A 22,187-nucleotide genomic window follows, 5' to 3' on the forward strand; every position below is an offset into this window, starting at 1 on the left:
TACATAGTGTACAAAATTTATCTCCTGGTTTATATGATTTGGAAGTCTCAATTATTTGCCATTTTAAGTTGAAAGAAATATAGCTATTTTTTAGTTGCCAAATATACTTGGATAGAGTAGTTTGGTTTGATAGAGAGTTATTTTTAAAAGAATGTTTGTGCGTTGAAATTCTATGTTTTATTGGGCCAGATGTGGAACCAATATATATTACCTCTTGATTATTATGATTATTTTCCGTTAGGTCTATTGTTGGATTATAATGTGGTGGGTTGATTAGTAATTGATCGGTAGATTGATTTAAGTTGGTGTTATTATTTAATCTGGTAGTTGAGTTATGGCTGTTGATAGGTTCTTGTATATTTGGAGTTTTTGATACTGTGCAACTATAGATAACATTTTTAATTTTACATGAGCCTTGTAGGGGACATTTATTTTTTCTTCTATAGTTACAGTCAGATGTATTTTGTATAGTTGTATTTTGTAGTTTATTAATTTTCTTATTATTAGAGCTAATTATTTTCTGATGAAGGTTTGGCATAGTAGAGTAAGAGACTTTAATTGTGTTCTTATTGAAAATCTTATTATATCTATGGGGGGCTTTAAAGTTCTTATCTAATATTTAAAAAAATTCTCTAGCTATGTTTGTTTCTAGGTTTTTGGAATACGGGGGGTTGAACCATAGGATCTCCTTGTGTCTATTCTTACGTTTGCAGGTTTTAGTTTGTTGTTTATTTGTATCATTATCTAATATTTGTAGTTTGGTTTTATCTTTTTTTTCTCTTGGTTATTTTTCTTAACTCGTATACGGGAAGACATGTACACTATGTACAAAAGAAACCCTAAAAATTTTAAAATATGAAGATATAAAAAGCACAACCAAACTAGTAAATTCAAGACACGAGCTTCTATCATGTAATCATAAACGTTGGTTTAAATTTAATAAATATAAACCACCTTAAATCATTAAAAATTACTCATTAGTAAAAATAGATTACAATTTTTTTTTTTAATAAATTAAGTTAGACCAATTACCGCCCTTAGACTCGTTAATCAAATAATAAATAAAGCCAATAACACATGACAATTATCTCCCCTTAAAAACTTGCAAAATAAATATTCTCTCTCTATATATATTAACTGTAGCGTCTTTAAATCAAAATACGCTAACGGAAACAATTTACTGCACGAGCGTCGCCCTTTTAAAATTCATCATTCAATAAAATAAAAAGCTATAGCAAACATCTAAATGACTACTTTAAACACAGTTCCTGATTTCAAAAAAAGAAAAACTAAAAGGTAAATATCTCTATGTATTTTTAAATCAAATTTATTATGTAAATTCAAAAAAATATATATTTTTTTTTCTACTCATTTCTATCTCTAACCTATACTAATTTTCTTATAAATTTTTAATCCAAACCTTTTATTTCAATTTTTCAGATTCATCTGCCTTACTTTTAATGCTAGGTTTATTTTTGGTGTCTTTTCAATTCAATAGAAATCCTCCTAAATTTGCTGATGAGGAGACCGTGCTTACCAAAAAAAACTATGTATAATTGTTCTACGTGACTTCATGTATACCACAAATAAAAAGCACGGATTTCCGAAACGATCGTACAGATAATTGACTTTGTTGTTGTTCCTTCTTATGAAACTGATTTTTAATTTAATTAAAATTTGATTTTTAAATTAAAATTTTTTTTTTTTTTAAACTTTTAAATTATAAATCACATTACTCAATATATATATATATATATATATATATATATATATATATATATATATATATATATGTATATATATATATATATATATATATATATATATGTATAGAAATAATATATAATATTGTCTAAAGAAGCTTTGAATAAAAAAATGCAAAAATAAAAATAAAGAATGCAGTTTAAATTCCCGGATGGAAACAAATATATTAACTTTAACCTATCGCAGACTTAGCACCTACATAATCCGACTTTTAGAATGTTTATAATGACCAAAGAGAATTCATTTATATAAGGATGAAGAAAAAAATCCTTTACTAAAATAAAATTACTATATATATATATATATATATATATATATTGAGTGTAAAGATTTACAATTGTAAATTAAGAAGGAAAAACAAACAAAATCAAATTGAGTGTACGATCGTTTCGGAAACGATATTGATTTTATTAAAATTGAGAATAAGCATTAACAATAATTGACAAATACTTTTGTTTTCGAATATAATCTCCTAATCACCACAAAAAAAGGGGGGGAGAAGTTTAAGACGCCAAAATAAACTAGCATTTTTGTAGTAATAAGGTGGAGAGTCCTGAAAATATTTAAAACGTAAGAAAAAAGTTGTAAATTTTATGTTGAATTAAAATAGAAAAGTTAGGAGAAAATTAAAATTAGAAAAAAGAAAATTCATTAACTAACCTTATTGAGTTTCATTAGAAAATTTGTTTTAAAGTATGTCAGTGCATATGTGTGCATGTTGAATTTTGGCCACAAATGGTTAAAATAATTATTTACAGTTTATTTTAAATTTAAAACGCTGGGTTAATGAAATGTTAAACTGTCTAATTATTGGACGCTAATTTAAAATCCAAACGATATAACTGTCATTTTTTGAAAAATAAAATAAAATCTTTTGATGATCTAAGGGAGATAACTTTAAATTTTAAATTGGTATTTAATATATTTGTAATTATTATAGAGATAAAATATTTATTTATTGTGATGGTAATAGTTATGATAATAAAAATATAATAATATATATAAAAAATAATGATGTCAATAATAATAATAATAATAATAATAATAATAGTATTATTAATACTAGCAAAATAAGTAAAATAATAATAATAATCATATCAATAATAATAATATTAATAATTATAACGATAATGATTCCTTTAATAATATTGAGTTATGGGGGTTTAAATTTGTAAAACTTCATCCATTGTCTGTGCATGCCTCTTGATATTATTTTATCTTCTCGGTTTAAACACATTGACTTATTGTCATTGAATTTTAATATAGCCAGGGATTCAAATCTACAAAGAGTGCAGAATTTATCACCGGGTTTATATAATTTAAAAGATCCTAATTCCTGCGTCTCCACGCGTGGAATCACATGACAGAATTCAAAAGGAGGGGAGGTAACTCTGCCTGAAACAGAAAAGAATTTAACTCGCACTGATCGTATTCTTTTATCTGTTTGACATTCTTGGCTACAGTGTGTTGTTGCTTATTTTTGGATGTTTATATTCGAGAAGACACATGTGTGTCAATAACGAATTAAAGAATAAACTGATTTTTTTAGCTACTTGGATCAAATGGCTTCGTGTCTCATCTGGAGTGATTTCCATTAAAAATATATAAAAGTCGTAGGTAAATGTGGAAGCGTGGAAATAAATATATTTAATTTTATAACATGGATACATTAGTTGAGAAAGCTCTCACCTTGAGTGGGCGATGCGTCAATGCTGGCGGTTTCGAGGGTGGTACGTTGGTGAAGATACATATGACACTGTGAATTGGATCATCAAAGGTTGGCTTCTCGCACGTTCGGATGGATTTGATGTCTAATCTGTACGTATTATTCGCAATTTCCTTTTTAAAAAAATCCGAAGAAAAACAAAAACAACACAATTCGCCATCAATAAAGAGGTCGCCATAAAAAGTTGTCACAACATATTTAATAATAAAAAAAAAAAGATTAAAAAACATGGAATCATCTAGAAAAAGTGAATGAAAATGTTAAGAAAATGTTTTTGTTTGTCATCTTTAGCTGGAGCATATATCATCATAGTCTATAACATTGCCCACTTGTTTTCGCCTTCCTATATAGACTCTTGTCTCCGTCAATCTCTATCAATCGTTTGTAAGTTAGGAAAACTCGAATAAGCAAGAACGATAACCCTTATCCCTGAGTGGCCTCTGGGCCTTGTTAAGTGGCGACCTCTATGTAAAAAAAAGAAAAAAGTCAAATGTAAACAAATTCTTGATAAGCCGTCCCCTTAAATAATCTAATTTACCAAATTTCCACTACTAACGATTACTACGATATTGTCCCATTGATTACTGAACACTCATTAACCCTTATCCTCGAGTGGCCTCCGGGCCTTGATAAGTGGTAACTCCTTTGTAAAAGAAAAAAAAACCGAGTCACGGCCAAGGATGAAGGTAAAATTAAGACCAAAATAAAGATCCTGAGATGAAATGCACCTAGCATTGATGCTTTTTGTTTTTCTTCTTCTTTTGCAAAACTTAATCATGTTCTGCAATACCAAACACAAAAACCACAACCCACCTTTTTCCCCTTTTCTTCTTTACATGTCCCCTTTCTCTTTCTATCTCACCAACTTCCTAACTTGTTTCCTAAGTTAAAATGTACCAAACATTAATACTGTAACCATTTTCCCTCTCCCTTTGCAAAACTCATTCATGCTCTACAGAGCAGGGAACAAAATTGATAAAATCCACTATAAAACAGCCAAACCAAACACTACAAACTAGCGATTGAAGATACAAAGAGCTTGAAGAATTAAAACCTTCTACAAAATAACTGAATGCAACATGAATACTATTTCCAAAATAACTGGATTCGGCATTAAATAACTCGAAAAGGGTTGATATGCCGTAAAACAAAACAACCAAAACAAAATAAAGAGTAAGTGGTTTACGGAATTAGCTGGTTATAGAAAGATGTAAAAATGGGATGAGTAGAAATGGTTACCTGAAGCCCGCATTTTGGAGTTTGTCGTGCCAAACCTTGGCTAATATCGACTGTGAACACGTATGGATTCATTCTTGTCCCGTTTCCAGTGATTGTACCGGCCTGTTTACCACAGCTTATCCTCCACCCAACTGCGTACACATCGTAGAGTGATGGCACGCTGTCGAATATCTGGACTGTTATAGTTTTCCTAGTATTATCACAATTTTGAATATCTGCAAATGAATAATAATAATAATACCTCAAATTTAAAAGTTTGAAGCTGTTTTACTCGTGTTATGTTCATTAGTTTTAACGGGAATTTTATCGTCACGTTCAACGAATTTTATCCCGTTGCACGAGACTAAGTGTTCTAAAGAAATTAAAAAAAAAAAAAAAAAAAGGGTCAAGGTAAACCGGTATAAATTTTATCAGAAAGAAAAATAGGAAAGGAAGGAAATGTATAGTTCGGCTGGGCTGCCAAATCAGTCCCTCTGGCGGTTCATAAAGAACACTTATAACAAATATACTTTTTACTTGCTTTTTTTCTTTTGGCATATCAAAGTTCGCAACACCGCTCTGGTGCTTTAGTTCGAAGGTCGCAACACCGCTCTGACGTTTTCGTTCGAAGATCGCAACACCACTCTGGTGTAAAGCAGAGGCCGAAAATCTACACTGTCGTGATTCTAAAGTCGCAACACCGCTCTGATGTAAAGCAGAGGCCGCAAATCTACTCGGTCGTAATTCCAAAGTCACAACACCGCTCTGGTGTAAAGCAGAGGCCGCAAATCTACTCGGTCGTAATTCCAAAGTCGCAACACCGTTCTGGTGTAAAGCAGAGGCCGCAAATCTACTCGGCCGTAATTCCAAAGTCGCAACACCGTTCTGGTGTAAAGCAGAGGCCGCAAATCTACTCGGTCGTAATTCCAAAGTCGCAACACCGTTCTGGTGTAAAGCAGAGGCCGCAAATCTACTCGGTCGTAATTCCAAAGTCGCAACACCGCTCTGATGTAAAGCAGAGGCCGCAAATCTACTCGGTCGTAATTCCAACGTCGCAACACCGCTCTGGTGTAAAGCAGAGGCCGCAAATCTACTCGGTCGTAATTCCAAAGTCACAACACCGTTCTGGTGTAAAGCAGAGGCCGCAAATCTACTAGGTCGTAATTCCAAAGTCGCAACACCGTTCTGGTGTAAAGCAGAGGCCGCAAATCTACTCGGTCGTAATTCCAAAATCGCAACACCGCTCTGGTGTAAAGCAGAGGCCGCAAATCTACTCGGTCGTAATTCCAACGTCGCAACACCGCTCTGGTGTAAAGCAGAGGCCGCAAATCTACTCGGTTGTAATTCCAACGTCGCAACACCGCTCTGGTGTAAAGCAGAGGCCGCAAATCTACTCGGTCGTAATTCCAACGTCGCAACACCGCTCTGGTGTAAAGCAGAGGCCGCAAATCTACTCGGTCGTAATTCCAAAGTCGCAACACCGTTCTGGTGTAAAGCAGAGGCCGCAAATCTACTCGGTCGTAATTCCAACGTCGCAACACCGCTCTGGTGTATTAAAAAAGCCTAACACCGCTCTGGCGTCTTCCTCTTCTTCTGCCAGTCTGTTGTGTTTTGTTTTTCTTCTTCCTTTTGTCGAATATCGCGAGACACAGCCAGATTCACCGAGGGAGGGGAAGAAAAGAAGGGGAAAAAGAGAAAAATATACCAATTAAAGGGGGGAAAGGAAGGGGAGCTAAATAAATAAAAATAAAAATAAAATTTCTACAGTTTCGTATATCCAGTAGTTTTTAATATACACATACAACTACATTATTATTATAGATAAATAATTGGACCGACCATAGTCAATGGCGAGGAAAAAGCTCCCGGTTCATTTAGTATTACACCGAGTTATAGTGTCGAGTGTTAATCGTTTTTCTAGATTGTTCCATTTAGCTTTTCTTTTCACCTTATTATGCTTAATGTTTAGCAAGGAGCTATTAAGTATAATTTTTTGAGGTCTTGAACTCCGATCTTTCAACCCATTAAATAACACCCTTACCATTCTGTGAAATGAGCAACGTACTAGTATTATTTCCCTGGTTAAAATTTAATTAGATGTTTTCAAAATAGAACAAAAAAGTCAATTTTCAGCCACAATAGTCATTTCTTCAAGATCAGATAATTAATTCTCTGGGGAGAATTACTGGCGCCATAGAATGATCGTTTATCACCCACAAGGATAGCAAACAACATGGGTTAAACGAGAAGAAATAATGGTCAAAATGGGGGTGTAACACAAAGGAGCTGATTGAGCCCTCGCTAAGGACGATAATAGTTCACCTAAAATATCTGTCGGTGCATATCTGTCGGCACATATCCGTCACGAGACACGTCTCACGGCACAAACACACCAGGATACACTTCATTGGCTACAATAGTATTCTATGTGGGTCCTTTTCTCACGACAGGGTTACATCACAATAATTAGTTAATTAGTTTAGGAGTGGATCCTATACACAGTAATATATAAACATATACACATATTTAATTTTTTCTGAATAAAGATAACTTTACCATTTGTTCTTCTCTATTTGAAATCATTGACTCCCTAGTTATGAATAAACTAATGTATCTACAGTTTATCTAATAAGCTTGAAAGGTGTGAAGTATCTGACATATTTCTGATATCGCTAAAGTTTTCCTTTTTTTTAGTTTCAATTTGAAAGTGATTTCAGAGAGGTAATATTTGTTTATGTTTATAATTTACTTACCGTCGAAGTTATGAAGCGACTACTCTTAGGTTTAAGCTCTACTATTATTATATAAAAACGTTGTGTGTGAGTTTGTTCCTTAGGCACTCCGAAAAAGTTGGGCCGATTTTTTAAAAGTTGGCACAAATGTACTTTATGTGCTTGGTAGATTTTCTATCGAAATATCTTCAATAAGTATCAATAATCGAAAAATCCGATGCAAGAAAGAACAGGCGATTTTAACCAAAGTTAACACTTTTATACTTCCTAACATCACAAGTGCATTTGAGAAGTTTTGTAACTACACAAGCAGAAAGACCCAGCATATAAAATCAACAGTATATTCTTTGATATGACAAGGAATGTTCGAAATAAATTTTTCCGTTTAGACCACAATCGAACAATAATACTTGATTTTTTTTCATTTTGAACTTTCATTCAAGTCATTATCACCGCACAAGCAGAAAGGCTAGGCTTATAAAATCAACAATAAGTTATTTTATAAGACAGGGGTGCATTCGAAATGAATGTTTCAGTTTAGAGCACAATCGAACCATGGTACTTGACTGTTTCGTTTAAAACTTTACTCCGAACCATTCTATATAAAAATAATTTTATAAAATCAACAGTAGGCTCTCCACAGTGCAATGCACTGTGAACTAATTCACTGCGATGAGGCATGTGAAGCTTGCTCTCGGTGCACTTTTTTGGAAAAAATTGGAAGTTGCAATTTTGCTATGAATAAATATTCCCAAATAAAATCAGTTCTACGTTTGACCAAATTCTAGTGAGGATTCATTAAACGGCGTGGACGTAACGCCGTATACAAACAAGACAAACGAACTTGACTGGAAACATAACCTCTTTGGCTGAGATAAGAATTAAGTAAACCCGAATTGAAAAAAATAATCTTGCGAAGCAGCGTTAAATAATTATAGGATAGAATATCTTTAGCCTCTTTCTTTTCATCTACTTTTTCTTCTTTTAGTAATAGTTATAGTAATGATGATGATGCTGATGATTATAAAATAATAATAATGATGATGATGATAATAATAATGATAATAATAATAATAATGATAATGATAAACATCATAAAAATCATCTTTATATTAATACGATAGCGTGTGTGTTATTCATTTATTTTCTGTGGCACGCTTACATCCGAGTCATTTAATTGTTATGAACTTCCATTTCGTGTAATAAATAATTTTACCAAGTTTTCTTCATAAGTTTTGGTTTCGGTTTTGATTATAGCTGAAGGAACTCAACTTATATATATATATATATATATATATATATATATATATATATATATATATATAAATGTAACTCTTGTTCGTTCGCAATTAATTGTCTAATAAACCACTGGACGGATGGCTTCCACGTTTTGGTATAATATGTTTACTATATCCATGTGTGTTTTTTTATATTTCTTTTTAATAATAACATTATACTTAATTTTTCTATGATAAATAGGTGGGTTTCTTTGTACCGATAGGCCATTTTTTTTATTTAGGGACAATTATTTATTACCGCTTCCTGTCACGTGGCCAGTGTTTCTAATTTAGCGGTTTTCCTGCTAGATCTAGAGATTTCGTTTGCAATCTAGCGAGATATTCTAGAAAATCTGGAGATATTTCGCACCCACACACCCGCAAGCGCTTGAAAATACTTTAAAACAAAAGAAATTCATTCATGTAAGTAAAAAAAAAGTAGCATTTATTGCCTTTGTTAACAATTATTTATTGATTATTTGTTTTGTTTTTCACCTTTTTTTCGGCTAACCATTCTTAAATCTCGCTATAAAATCGATTTTTCCAAGTACATTTTAGGTGGGGGGTGGGCATTCCAACCTTCGAAGTTTAGTTTAAAATACGAAATTTAGAAGTATTTAGTCGAAAATTGTAAAAAGCAAGAAACAACAGCAAAAAAAAAAAAATTATATCAATACAGAAGAATTTAATTATCTACCAACCTAAATACTTTTAACATGCTAAAACAAAGTTTTTTTTGTTTTTTTATTTTTCTAATTTCAAAATATGTTGCACCATTATTGTGATGTTTAATTTGCAGTATATTTCAATTCAACTTTTATTATAAAAAGTTTGAGTTTATGATTTGTTTCCGGAAAAAAATACCCTCTCTGAAAAAACAGGTAAAACTAGCTGATAAAATACGGGAGCTAACCGCTTCAATATAATTCCAGAAACATATAGTGAGAAAACACGGAACATTTTATATATTGAATATACTATATTTATGATTTTTTTATGGTAGGAAGTTAAAATAGGGAGTTTTTTTTGGGGGGGGGGGAATTAGCGATTTTTGAAAATTTCAGATGATAAAAGTTAAAAATCTAGCGATTTTCTGGACATTTTTCTCCTGATTTCGCGGTTTTTTAAAAATCTCAGTTGCCAACACTGCATCACTAAAAAAACACTACAGGCTTAATGTAAACAGAATGTGTTTACAATATCGGTAAATTTTCAATGGGTTTAATTACATGATTATTGATAAATTAACCACACGTGGTCACTTTCCTATTAAATATTCATCGAAAAATGTTAGGTACAGACAAAATGAATGCCGACGCTCAAAGTGTATAAATATTTTGACCCCTCCCTTTACTTAAAAATTTACCAAAAATCAGGAAATTAACCAATTTTAATGAGAATTGCAGTATTTATCAAATAATGATCGCAGAATATAACGAACTAATTATTTTTACTTAACTCTTAGTGAAAATGTTTTATTTTGTTTAAACAAAAAATACCTTTACTAAAGTTATGGTTTTTAGTAGTAAATAAAAAATGCAAGAATTTATTTTTGCTTTTTTTTTAAAGCATCGTAACTTGTAACAATAAAACATAATTTTTACAGTAACATTACGAAAAAAGCCCCTAAAGTCCGTATTAATGAATTCGATATAACTCGAAGAAAAATGAATTTCTCGCATACTATTCAGGAAATTAAAGATTCAATTAGATTCCTATTTCAGTCACCTAAATTATTTAGGGTGAAATGAGTTTAGGAATTTATAGCCAAACCTAAATATTTTTTTGTTGCTTAAAAAATAGCATTAATACAGTAAGTTAGGTAAAATTTGCATAGAATGCTCTGCTTTACGGTTGTTGTAAAAATGGAACGGAAATGTGAATTTCGTTCCCTTTTAAATTCGGTACATTTTTACATTACGTCCAACTCATCGTTCACATTCGATACATCAACTTTTATAGCTTTTCGGGTATGCTGGCAAGATTAGGGGGGTCTATTCCGAAAGCTGTTCTTAACATCTGTAGATTGGTAGGTGTGTCAGAAATTTCGTGAAAAATAGTGAATAATTCCACCCCTTTTTTCCAAGCTTATAACTCCTCGAAAAATGTAACTCAAGTCCTAATTTTTTTCAATTAAGGGAGCAAGGACCAAGGTTTCATAAAAAAAAACAAACAAACAAACAACGTGTTTTTTTTAAAAAAGGTTTTAAACTTCGGACTTTACAGGTAAACTTCTAAAAAACACTACTTTTTTGTTTTAAATTTGAATATATTATTTATTGACCTTTTCTCTTCAATTTGTGATATATAACACTTTGGTGAGTAAATTATTTACTTTTTAATATACATTTCAAAATGGGAGGCGTGAATTATTCGACCTCCTGTCTTTCCAAGCTTATAACTCCTCGAAAAATGTAATTCAAGCCCTAATTATTTTTCAATTAAAGGAGCAAGGACCAAGGTTTTATAAAAAAAAACAAAAACAAAAGAAAAAACAAACAACATGGTTAAAAAAAAAACAGGTTTTAAACTTCGAACTTTACAGGTAAATTTCTAAAAAACACTACTTTTTTGTTTTAAATTTGAATATATTACTTATTGACCATTATTATTATTATTATTATTATTATTATTCAATTTGTGATATATAAAACTTTGGTGAGTAAATTAATTATTTACTTTTTAATAGACACTTGAAAATGGGGGGGGGGCGTAAATGAAAAAAAAACGTTTGTCTAAAATATTATATTCGGTTTATTGGAAAGAGCATAAAATTTCACATTGACCCTGAAAATATCGTAAAAATAGAATCAATAGAAAAATTTTGATAGATTTTTAAAGTTTAAAAATTGAAAAATATTGAGTTCGTAAAATTCATTAGTTTAAAACAAAATATATTTCTATTACTTTTAAAACAACTTTATTAGTTTATTTTCGAAGTATAATCCATAAAGAAAATAAACAACCCATTTTTAAAAGAGAAATTACGAGTTTTTTTATATTTTATTCGTAGTTTCGTGATAAGGGTGTCAAAAATTCTGATACATCTACTAGATTGGAGTATTTATTCGTTGTAAACGTACCTTACAACCTATAAATGTCGACATTTCCAATGTGAATGGTAAGCTGGACTTATGTAAAAAATAACAAAAAGATATACCAAACTGACTTTTTCGTTTAAAAATGGAATTATTTCCCTGTCGTTATTAACTTTTTTTTTTTAATAAATATTTTGTGTTTTATATACATAAAGTACAATTGTTTAATGTTACTGTTTTGATTATATTCGTTTGAGGGTGGCACAATTAAAAAATTAAGAAAGATTAAAACGAAGCGAAATTTAAGTTTCCGTTCCATTTTTACAACCACCGTAAAATAGCACATACTGAGCAAGTTTTATCGTAATTTATAAGCATTATGTTGAAACACTAAATCAACATTTTATTTATTTTTTTGCATAATTAATGATGGAAGTATTTTTCTGTTTATTTTCTGAACATCTGTTAAAAATACTTTGTACATTCTCTTGAAAAAAAGAATCAAATTTTTCTCTACTTTCACATAACTATTTACAGTGTTCATGTAAAGCATTCATCTGTTCTTTTTATAATAAAAATTCCGTTTTCAAAGAGAAACATTTACTGACAAATTAAAAAAAAAAGTGCAAGTTTTCCTGAAAAAACAACTTTCACCTAACAATTTATAGGTAAAAAATTAATCTTTTTTGGGGAGAAAAAATAACAACTTTTATTGATTAAAAAAATTGCAAAAAATAATAAAAGTAAATAAACGAACAAAATGCAATTTTTCTTGAGGAATGTGTTCCATTTTAACACACTGAACCACAGCAACGCGTGGCCGGGTACAGCTAGTATATATATATATATATATATATATATTGTTTTTTTCATAAGTTTCTATTTAGGTTTCAAAGAAAGCTGATGCACCACAGTCATAAGCATATTATATATATATATATATATATATATATATAACTACTTCATTTACTCACATGAATTTAATATACGAAAGTATAGATTTATGCGTAAACTTTAAGTATTTACTTCAAAAGTGCTCAATATGTCGGTAGAGCTAGTTAGTAATTTATAAAATATATATGGCGATTAAGCCACACTGAATATTCTGCGTTTCATCCACTATAGGATTCGTCAGGCTTATGCGCTCCTTTGTTCGATAAAATGCATGCCCATTGGCTGATAGGAAGGGGCGCGGTGGATACTAGAAAGCTGATTGGCTAACTAAAAATCCTCAACATATATAAAAACAAGAAGCAACCACAGAATTCGCGCATAAGCATGACGAATCCTATAGTGGATGAAACGCAGAATATTTAGTGTAGCTTAATCGCCATATATATTTTATAAATTACTATCTATCTATCTATCTATCTATCTATCTATATATATATATATATATATATATATATATATATATATATTGCAACTTTATAATATATAAAAATCGATAGAACATTAACTTTCTATATATTCGAATTAAAATATCATATTTAAGCGTACTTTACGACATGGCTACACCAGACGTCCCTGATAGCTTAGATAAAGACTTTTACAGGTTTAACAAAAGAGCTACATAATATCAGAGCGTGTCCATTTACGCTGGACATCTGCAGAATGCCAACAATAATATATTACATATGAATGAGTCAGCAGTTGAATTTCCACAGGTCCCGCTCATAATAATAATAATAATAATAATAATAATAATAATAATAATAATAATAATAATAACAATAACAGGAAGAAAAATGAAAAGAAAAAGAAGTAGAAGAACAAGTAGTTAACAACGTGCTGTATGTATATAACTTTCAAACAGGGCTAATGGCCAGACGCAAAGTTAAGCAGCGTTTAGTCCCTCCAATATTTAGTTGGTGACCGTTTGTCGTAAGTCGATATCTTACTTCTGGTGCAGTTCTCTACCTTTATAAAAGGCAGGTGCAGCCAACGATGGAGTACTGTTGCCCCATCTAGGCAGGAGCTGCTAGAAGCAGCTTATCCTGCCTTGGCAGAGTTAAAAATAGACTTCCTAACTTAGTGGAGGATGCCCTTTTCTCTTCCCTGCAACCTCTTTCCCACAGAAGACACGTTGCGAGCCTGTTTCTGCCTTATCGTTATTTTCATGGCAAATGCTCAACTGAGCTTTAATCTATGGCCCCCCTCGCCAAACTTTCACGAAAAACACTCGTCTCGCCAAAACCGCTATCAATAATTTCCCACACTCTTTATCTGTGCCTAAACCTAATTGCAGATTCTATGAACAAAGCTTCTTTCTTAGAACTGCACGCCTGCGGAACTCTCTTCCGATTGCCTGCTTTCCAGCTGACTACAATCTGATTGTCCTCAAGACCAATGTAAACAAGTTCTTGATGAACCGTCCCCTAAGTAATTCAATTCACCAAATCTCCACTACTTATGTTTACTACGCTATAATCACATTGACTAATGTATACTCATTAACCCTTATCCTCTTGTGGCCTCTGAGTCTTGATAAGTGGTGATTCCTCTGTAAAAAAAAAGTTTTGAAGTGAGACTAACTTTCATTAAAACATTTGGTACCAGTATAAATGCAGATGCTTTTCCGTCCAGTTGCGTGTTAAATAGTATTGTTGATGACCCTTAAGCCTTGACAAGGAAACTAATCTATGATTGGGAAAGGGAAAAACTCCGAATTAAAACCGGCGTCTAGGTAGGTCTCTCTCTCTCTCTCTCTTTCTCTCTCTCTCTCTCTCTCTCTATCTATCTATCTCTATCTATCTCTGACAAACATTGCAGCATCTAGAACAGTCATAGCTTACTTGATGGACAGAACAAGTCATATTTTCTATAATGGACGCTGCATGTAAAACAAATTCACATCTTAAAGGTCATCGTATAATTTCAAAATCATCCTCGTGATGTAAGAACTACTACTACTACTACTACTACTACTACTGCTACTCCCACTGCTACTGCTACTACTACTTTAAGCGTCATTCATGCGGCTCAATAAATGAATTGTCAGCGAGTTTCTCATTAATAATTGCTTCAATTTTGTTCAAGATTAAAGAAATGTCATTTGCCAAGCGAGAGGCCATTTGATCTTTGAACTTTACCGTCAAATGATCCTGAATAATAATAATATGAATATTTTAGGAGCATAAACAAACACGCATATTGCTAATATGCGTCCATTAAATCTATTATATTCCGAACGGACATGTGACCGACTGAAATAAAATACAATTTAAAACTTAAACGTAACACACCGAAGACTATACCATTTCAAATGTAAATTATAAAACTAAAGAAAACGCAATTTCACAATTAAACGTAACAGACTGAAGAAACATACAATTTCAAACTAAAGCATTACAAACTAAGGAAAATATCATTTCAAACGTTGCCGAGTGACAAAAATACCATTTCAAACTTAAACATTGCAGGCTGAGGAAAATAATATTTCACAACGTTGCAGTTTGAAACAAAAATTATTTTAAACTTAAATGTTACTGATTGAAGAAAATATAATTTCAAGCTTAAAAGTTACACTAATGGAAATACTTATCCTTGAGTGGCCTCTGGGCCTTGATAATGTGGTGATGCCTTTGTAAAAAAAAAAAAAAAAAATTAAAATTAAACGTTGCAGACTAGCGAGACTATCATTTCAAACTTAAATACCATTTCAACCGTAAATATTACCAACTACAAAAAAACCCATGGCACATTTATTAACTGACAAAAATAATAGTATAAATTTATATTTTACTAACTTAAAAAATACCATTCAAAATTTACAACGTTACAAACCGAAAAATACCATTCCAAATTTAAACGTTACAAACCGAAAAATACCATTAAAAATTTATATGTTACTAAATAAAGAAAATACCATTTAAAATTTAAACGTTACAAACCGAAAAATACAATTACAAATTTATATGTTACCAACTTAAGAAAATACCATTCCAAATTTAAACGTTACAAACCGAAAAATACCATCAGGAATTTATATGTTACTAAATAAAAAAATACCATCTTAAATTTAAACGTTTGAATCTGACAAATACAATTACAAATTTATATGTTACTAACTGAAGAAAATACCACTCCAAATTTAAACGTTACAAACCGTGAAAATACCATTACAAATTTATATGTTACTAAAAAAAGAAAATACCATTTCAAATTTAAACGTTACAAACCGAAAAATACCATTACAAATTTTTGATACTAACTGAATAAAATACCATTTCACATTTATATGTTACTAAATGAAGAAAATACTATTTCAAATTTAGACGTTTACAGATGGAAAAATACAATTAAAAATTTATATGTTACTAACTGAAGAAAATACGATTTCAAATTTAAACGTTACAAACCGAAAAAATACCATTACAACTTTATATATTACTAAATAAAGAAAATACCATTTCAAATTAAAACATTACAAACCGAAAAATACCATTACAAATATATGTTACTAACTGAAAAAATTACCATTCCAAATTAAAGCGTTACAAACCGAAAAAATACCATTTCAAATTTATATGTTACTTACTGGAGAAAATAGGATTCCAAATTTAAACGGTAGTAATCGAAAAAAATCACATTACAAATTTATATGTTACTAAATAAAGAAAATACGATTTCAAATTTAAACGTTACAAACCGAAAAATACCATTACAAATTTATATGTTACTAACTGAAGAAAATACCTTTTAAAATTCATACGTTACAAATCGAAAAAATACCATTACAAATTTATATATTACTAAATAAAGAAAATACCATTTCAAATTTAAACGTTACAAACTGAAAATTACAATTATAGATGTATATATTACCAACTGAAGAAAATATCATTCCAAATTTGAACGTTACAAAGCGAAAATACCAATACCAATTTATTTGTTACTAAATGAAGAAAATACCATTTATAATTTTAGACGTGGAAACAGAAAAATACAATTACAAATTTAAACGCAACAAATCGAAAAAATACCATTACAAATTTATATTTAATTAAATATCTGTAACTGAGGAATGTAACTGAATGTAACTGTACAAAATACCATTTCAAATTAAGATGTTACAAAACGAAAAATACCATTACAGATTTATATATTACTAGCTGAAGAAAATACCATTTCAAATTTAAACGTTACAAAGCGAAAAATAACATTACAAATTTATATGTTATTAAACGGAGAAAATACAATTTAAAATTTAGATGTTGAAAACCGAAAAATACCATTACAAATTATCATGTTACTAACTGATGAAAATATTATTCCATATTTAAACGTTATGAACCGAAAAAATACCATTACAAATTCATATGTTACCAAATAAAGAAAACACCATTTATAATTTAAACGCCACAAACCGAAAATACCATTAACAATTTATATGTTACTAACGAAATTCCAAATTTATGTATTACTAAATGAAAAAATACCATTATAAATTTATATGTTACTAACTGAAGAAAATACCATTCCAAATTTAAAAGTTTACAAACCGAAAAGATACCATTACGAATATATGTTAATAAATAAAGAAAGTATCATTTAAAATGTAGATATTGCAAACCGAAAAATGCCATTAAAATGTATATGTTACTAACTGGAGAAAATACAATTTCAAAGTAAACCGTTACACCCCATAAAAATCCATTACAAATTTATATGCTAATAAAGAAAATACCATTTCAAATTTAAACGATAAAAACCGAACAAATACCATTACAATTTTATATGTTACTACCTGAAGAAAATATCATTTCAAATTTAAACGTTACCAACCGAAAAAATACCATTCCAAGTTGAAACGTTACAAACAGAAAAATACCATTACAAATGCATATAGTACCATTTAAAATTTAGACGTTGCAAATTGAAAAAAAACCATTGCAAATTCATGTTACTTACTGAAGAAAATACCATTCCTAATTTGAACGTTACAAACCGAAAAATACAATTACAAATTACAACGTTACTTACTGAAGGAAATACCATTTAAATGTAACTAACTGAAGGAAATATTATTCCAAATTTATATGTTACTAAATGAAGAAAATACAATTTAAACTTTAGACGTTACAAACCGAACACATACTATTACAAATTTATGTTACTAAATAAAGAAAATACCATTTCAAATATGTAACTAACTGGAGAAAATACCATTCCAAATTTTAACGTTACAAACTGAAAAAATACTATTACAAATTTATATTTTTCTAAATAGAAAATACAAGCTTATATGTTACTTACTGTAGAAAATACCATTTCCAATTTAAACGTTACACACCGAAACATTCCATTAAAGATTTATGTTTTACTAACTGAAGTAAATACCATACAAAATTAAAACGTTACAAACACAAATACCAGTACAAATTTATGTTACTAAATAATGAAAATACCTTTAATATTACAAACCGAAAAATAGCATCAAAAATTTGTTACTAACTGAAGAAAATACCATCCCAAATTTAAACATCATAAACCGAAAAATATCATTACAAATTTATATGTTACTAAATAAAGAAAATACCATTCCAAATTTAAACATTACAAACCGAAAAAATACCATTACAAATTTCTGTTACTAAATAAAGAAAATACCATTCCAAATTTAAACTTTAACAACAGAAAAATATCATTCCAAATTTATGTTACTAACTAAAGAAAATACCATTCAAAATTTAAACGTTACAAACCGAAAAATACCATTACAAATTTATATGTTACTAACTGTAGAAAATACCATTCCAAATTTTAAGGTAACAAACCGAAAAAATACAATTACAAATTTATGTTACTAAATGAAGAAAAAACATTTCAAATTAAACCGTTTCTAACTGAAAGAAATACCATTCCAAATGTAAATGTAACAAACCGAAAAAAAAAGATTACAAATTTATATATTACTTAATAAAGAAAATACCATTTTAAATGTAAACGTTACAAACCGCACAAATACCTTTACAAATTTAAAGGTTATTAAATAAAGAAAATACCATCACATATGGAAACATTACAAACCGAAAAAATACCATTACAAATTTATATGTTACTAAATAAAGAAAATACTATTCAAAATTTAAACGTTACAGAACAAAAATACCTTTACAAATTTATATTGTACTAAATGAAGCAAATACAATTCTGAATTTAAACGTCACAAATCGAAAAATTACATTACAAATTTATATGTTACTAAATAAGTTAAATACCATTTCAAATTTAATCGTTACAAACCGAAAAATACCATTACAAATTTTTATGTTACTAACTGAAGAAAATACATCCCAAATTTAAACGTTACAAATCGAAAAATACCATTACAAATTTCTGTTACTAAATAAAGAAAATACAATTTCAAATTTAAACGTTACAAACCGAAAAAATACCGTTACAAATTTATATGTTACTAACTGAAGAAAATACAATTTCAAATTTAAACGTCACAAACCGAAAAATACCATTACAAATTTATATGTTACTAAATAAAGTAAATACCATTTCATATTTAAACGTTACAAACCGAAAACACCATTATAAATTTATATGTTACTTACTGAAGAAAATACCATTCCAAATTTAAACATTCCAGACCGAGAAAATACCATTAAAAATTTATGTTACTAAATAAAGAAAATACCATTCCAAATTTAAACGTTACAAACCGAAAAATACCATTACAAATGTATATGTTACTAACTGTAGTAAATACGATTCCAAATTTTAACGTTACAAACCGAAAAATACCATTACAAATTCATGTTACTAAATGAAGAAAATGCTATATCAAAATTAAGCGTTACTAACTGAAGAAAATACTATTCTAAATTTAAACGTTACACACCGAAAAAAATAACATTACAAATTTATATGCTACTAAATAAAGAAAATAGCAATTTATATGTAAACGTTATAAACCGAAAAAATACCATTGCCAATTTATAAGTTACTAAATAAAGAAAATACCATTTCAAATGGAAAAGTTACAAGCCGAAAAAATACCATTACAACTTTATATGTTACTAAATAAAGAACATACCATTTCAAATTTAAACGTTATTTCATCACAAATTTAAACGTAATATCATTACACATTTATAGGTTACTAAATAAAGAAAATACCATTTGAAATGTACCATTTACAAACCGAAAAGTTCCATTTCAAATTCATATGTTACTAACTGAAGAAATTACCATTCTAAATTTAAACAGTACAAACCGAAAAAATACCATTACAAATTCATATATTACTAAATAAAGAAAATATAATTTCAAAATTAGACGTTACAAACCGAAAAATTCCATTGCAAATTTATATGTTACTAACTGAAAAAATACCATTCCAAATTTAAACGTTGCAAACCGAAAAAAATGCTATTACAAATTTATATGTTACTAAATGAAGAAAATACCATTTCAAATTTAAACGTTACTAACTGAAGAAAATACCATTCCAAATTTAAACGTTGCAAACCGAAAAATACCATTACAAATTTATATGTTACTAAATGAAGACAAGACTATTTCAAATTTAGACGTGGCAAATGAAGAAAATACAAATAAAAATTAAACGCAGCAGGCTCAAATAGATACATTTTTAAACTTGAAAGTTACAGACTAAAGAAAATATAATTTCAAACATAAACATTACACACTGGAAAATACCATTTGAAATTTAAACGTTCACTGAAAAAATACCATTAAAAACTTGAACGTTACAAACTAAGGAAAAGAAACAGTTCATACTTAAACGTCACGCACTAAAGAAAATATTATTTTAAATTTAAACGTTACAGACTAAAGAAAGTTATATTTTATTACATATGTTACTAACTGAAGAAAATGCGATTTCAAATTTATATGTTACACACTGAAGAAAATAAAAGTTTAAATTAGACGTAGCAGACTTAAGAAAATTCAATTTCAAACATAAGCGTTACAAACTGACAAATACCATTTGAAAGTTAAATCTTAAAAATACACTTTTAAACTTAAACGTCACTGACCAAAGAAAGTACACTTTCAAAATTAAACGTAGTAGATTGAGGAAAATACGATTTTAAACTTAGACGTGACAGACTTAGGAATACCATTTCAAACTTTAATGTGAGAGACTGAAGAAAATACAATCTCAAAAACAAATCTGACAAACTAAAGAAATGCAATTTGAAATTTAAACGTTGAAATATTATTTTAAACGTAATCGTGACAAATTAAAGAAAATGCCATTTCAAGCTTAAAGTCAGAAGCAGAGACGCGCCATTGAATTCCTCGCATATGTTCACTGAGAATGATGATGACTATGCCGAAATAATAATTTCTGGAGCACAAAAAGTCACTTGTTATACTGGTACCACTTCTGTCTTCGTAGCTCTTCAACATTTTTAGTCAAAACTAAGAACTGTTACTTTTAGAATGACATTTGTATGACAAAATACGCGCCGGACGCCCATGCACAGTCTCGTTCATCGCTGGCAAAAGTGCATTAACAATAGTGGTGATGTTGTGTAGTAGGATTTTTTTCAACAATATATTTTTAATTTTCATTGTTCATTCTTTTACTGACATATTTCATATTCAGATTTCTAAAAGAATTAACAATAGACTTAATTTCTCATATTCCATTTTTTAACTTTGCCTACAGGGTTCGATTCCGGACTTACCCTAATCTCATTTTTACTTATCTAATATTCTTCTTATTTACATGGAAAGGGGACAACCCTTTCCATGTAACAGTGACTAGGTAGAAAAATAAATTTTCGAGGACAAAAGTTCGCTCGTTTTAGTGGTACCACTTCCGTCCTCGTAGGTCTTTATCTTTTGAGTTAAAAATAGGAGGCTTTACTTTTGGCAATACCCTCGTAACATTTTAACCTCAAAACGTGCGTTACTGATAGCGCCCCTATTTACTGGCTTCAGTACGAGAAAAGAATTAAACATAGGGTCGTTTTTTTAACGCGGGAAAGTGTAAGTCCCCTAAAAAAAATGAACAGCCATGAATGTGAAAAAGTACAAATGGTTTCAATTTAAAAGGATTTTCCTTCACTTACAAAAGGAGAGAAATAAGTGTGGTATTAGAAAAATATTACACTTTATTTATTTATCTATTTGCGGACTGTTATCCTCATCTTCATAATTGTTGTTGTTTCACCGCGCTTCGGCCAACTCATCCTCTGGCCTTCTTCAGGTTGTTAACCGCGACGGAGGATTAGTTGGCCAAAACGTGGTGAGACAACAGTAAATATGGAAGGCAGTAATTGCTGAGGATGCAGCATTCCTATCTCGTCGCGGTTAACTACCTGAAGAAGGCCAGAGGATGAGTTGGCCGAAACGTCGTGAAACAACAATAACTATGAAGATCAATAATTTCCCACACTCTTTATCTGTGCTTAAACCTAGACGTAGATTCCATGAACAAAGC

General features: G+C 29.8%; 1 protein-coding gene across 1 annotated transcript in view; it reads right to left on the bottom strand.

Annotated features, from left to right (window-relative positions):
* The window catches only part of LOC145291622 (uncharacterized), a 110,537-nt gene that overhangs the window by 40,784 nt on the left and 47,566 nt on the right, over positions 1-22,187 (bottom strand). The window contains exons 4-5 of the mRNA XM_080137697.1: positions 4,730-4,944; positions 3,454-3,603 (exon numbers count right to left, since the gene is read on the bottom strand). Coding sequence (XP_079993823.1) covers positions 3,454-3,603; positions 4,730-4,944 — 365 coding nt within the window. The remainder of the gene's footprint in view (positions 1-3,453; positions 3,604-4,729; positions 4,945-22,187) is intronic.

The sequence above is a fragment of the Euprymna scolopes genome, chromosome 12 (genome assembly GCF_053919585.1).
Source record: "Euprymna scolopes isolate OS-2025 chromosome 12, ASM5391958v1, whole genome shotgun sequence".
NCBI classification, from domain to species: domain Eukaryota; kingdom Metazoa; phylum Mollusca; class Cephalopoda; order Sepiida; family Sepiolidae; genus Euprymna; species Euprymna scolopes.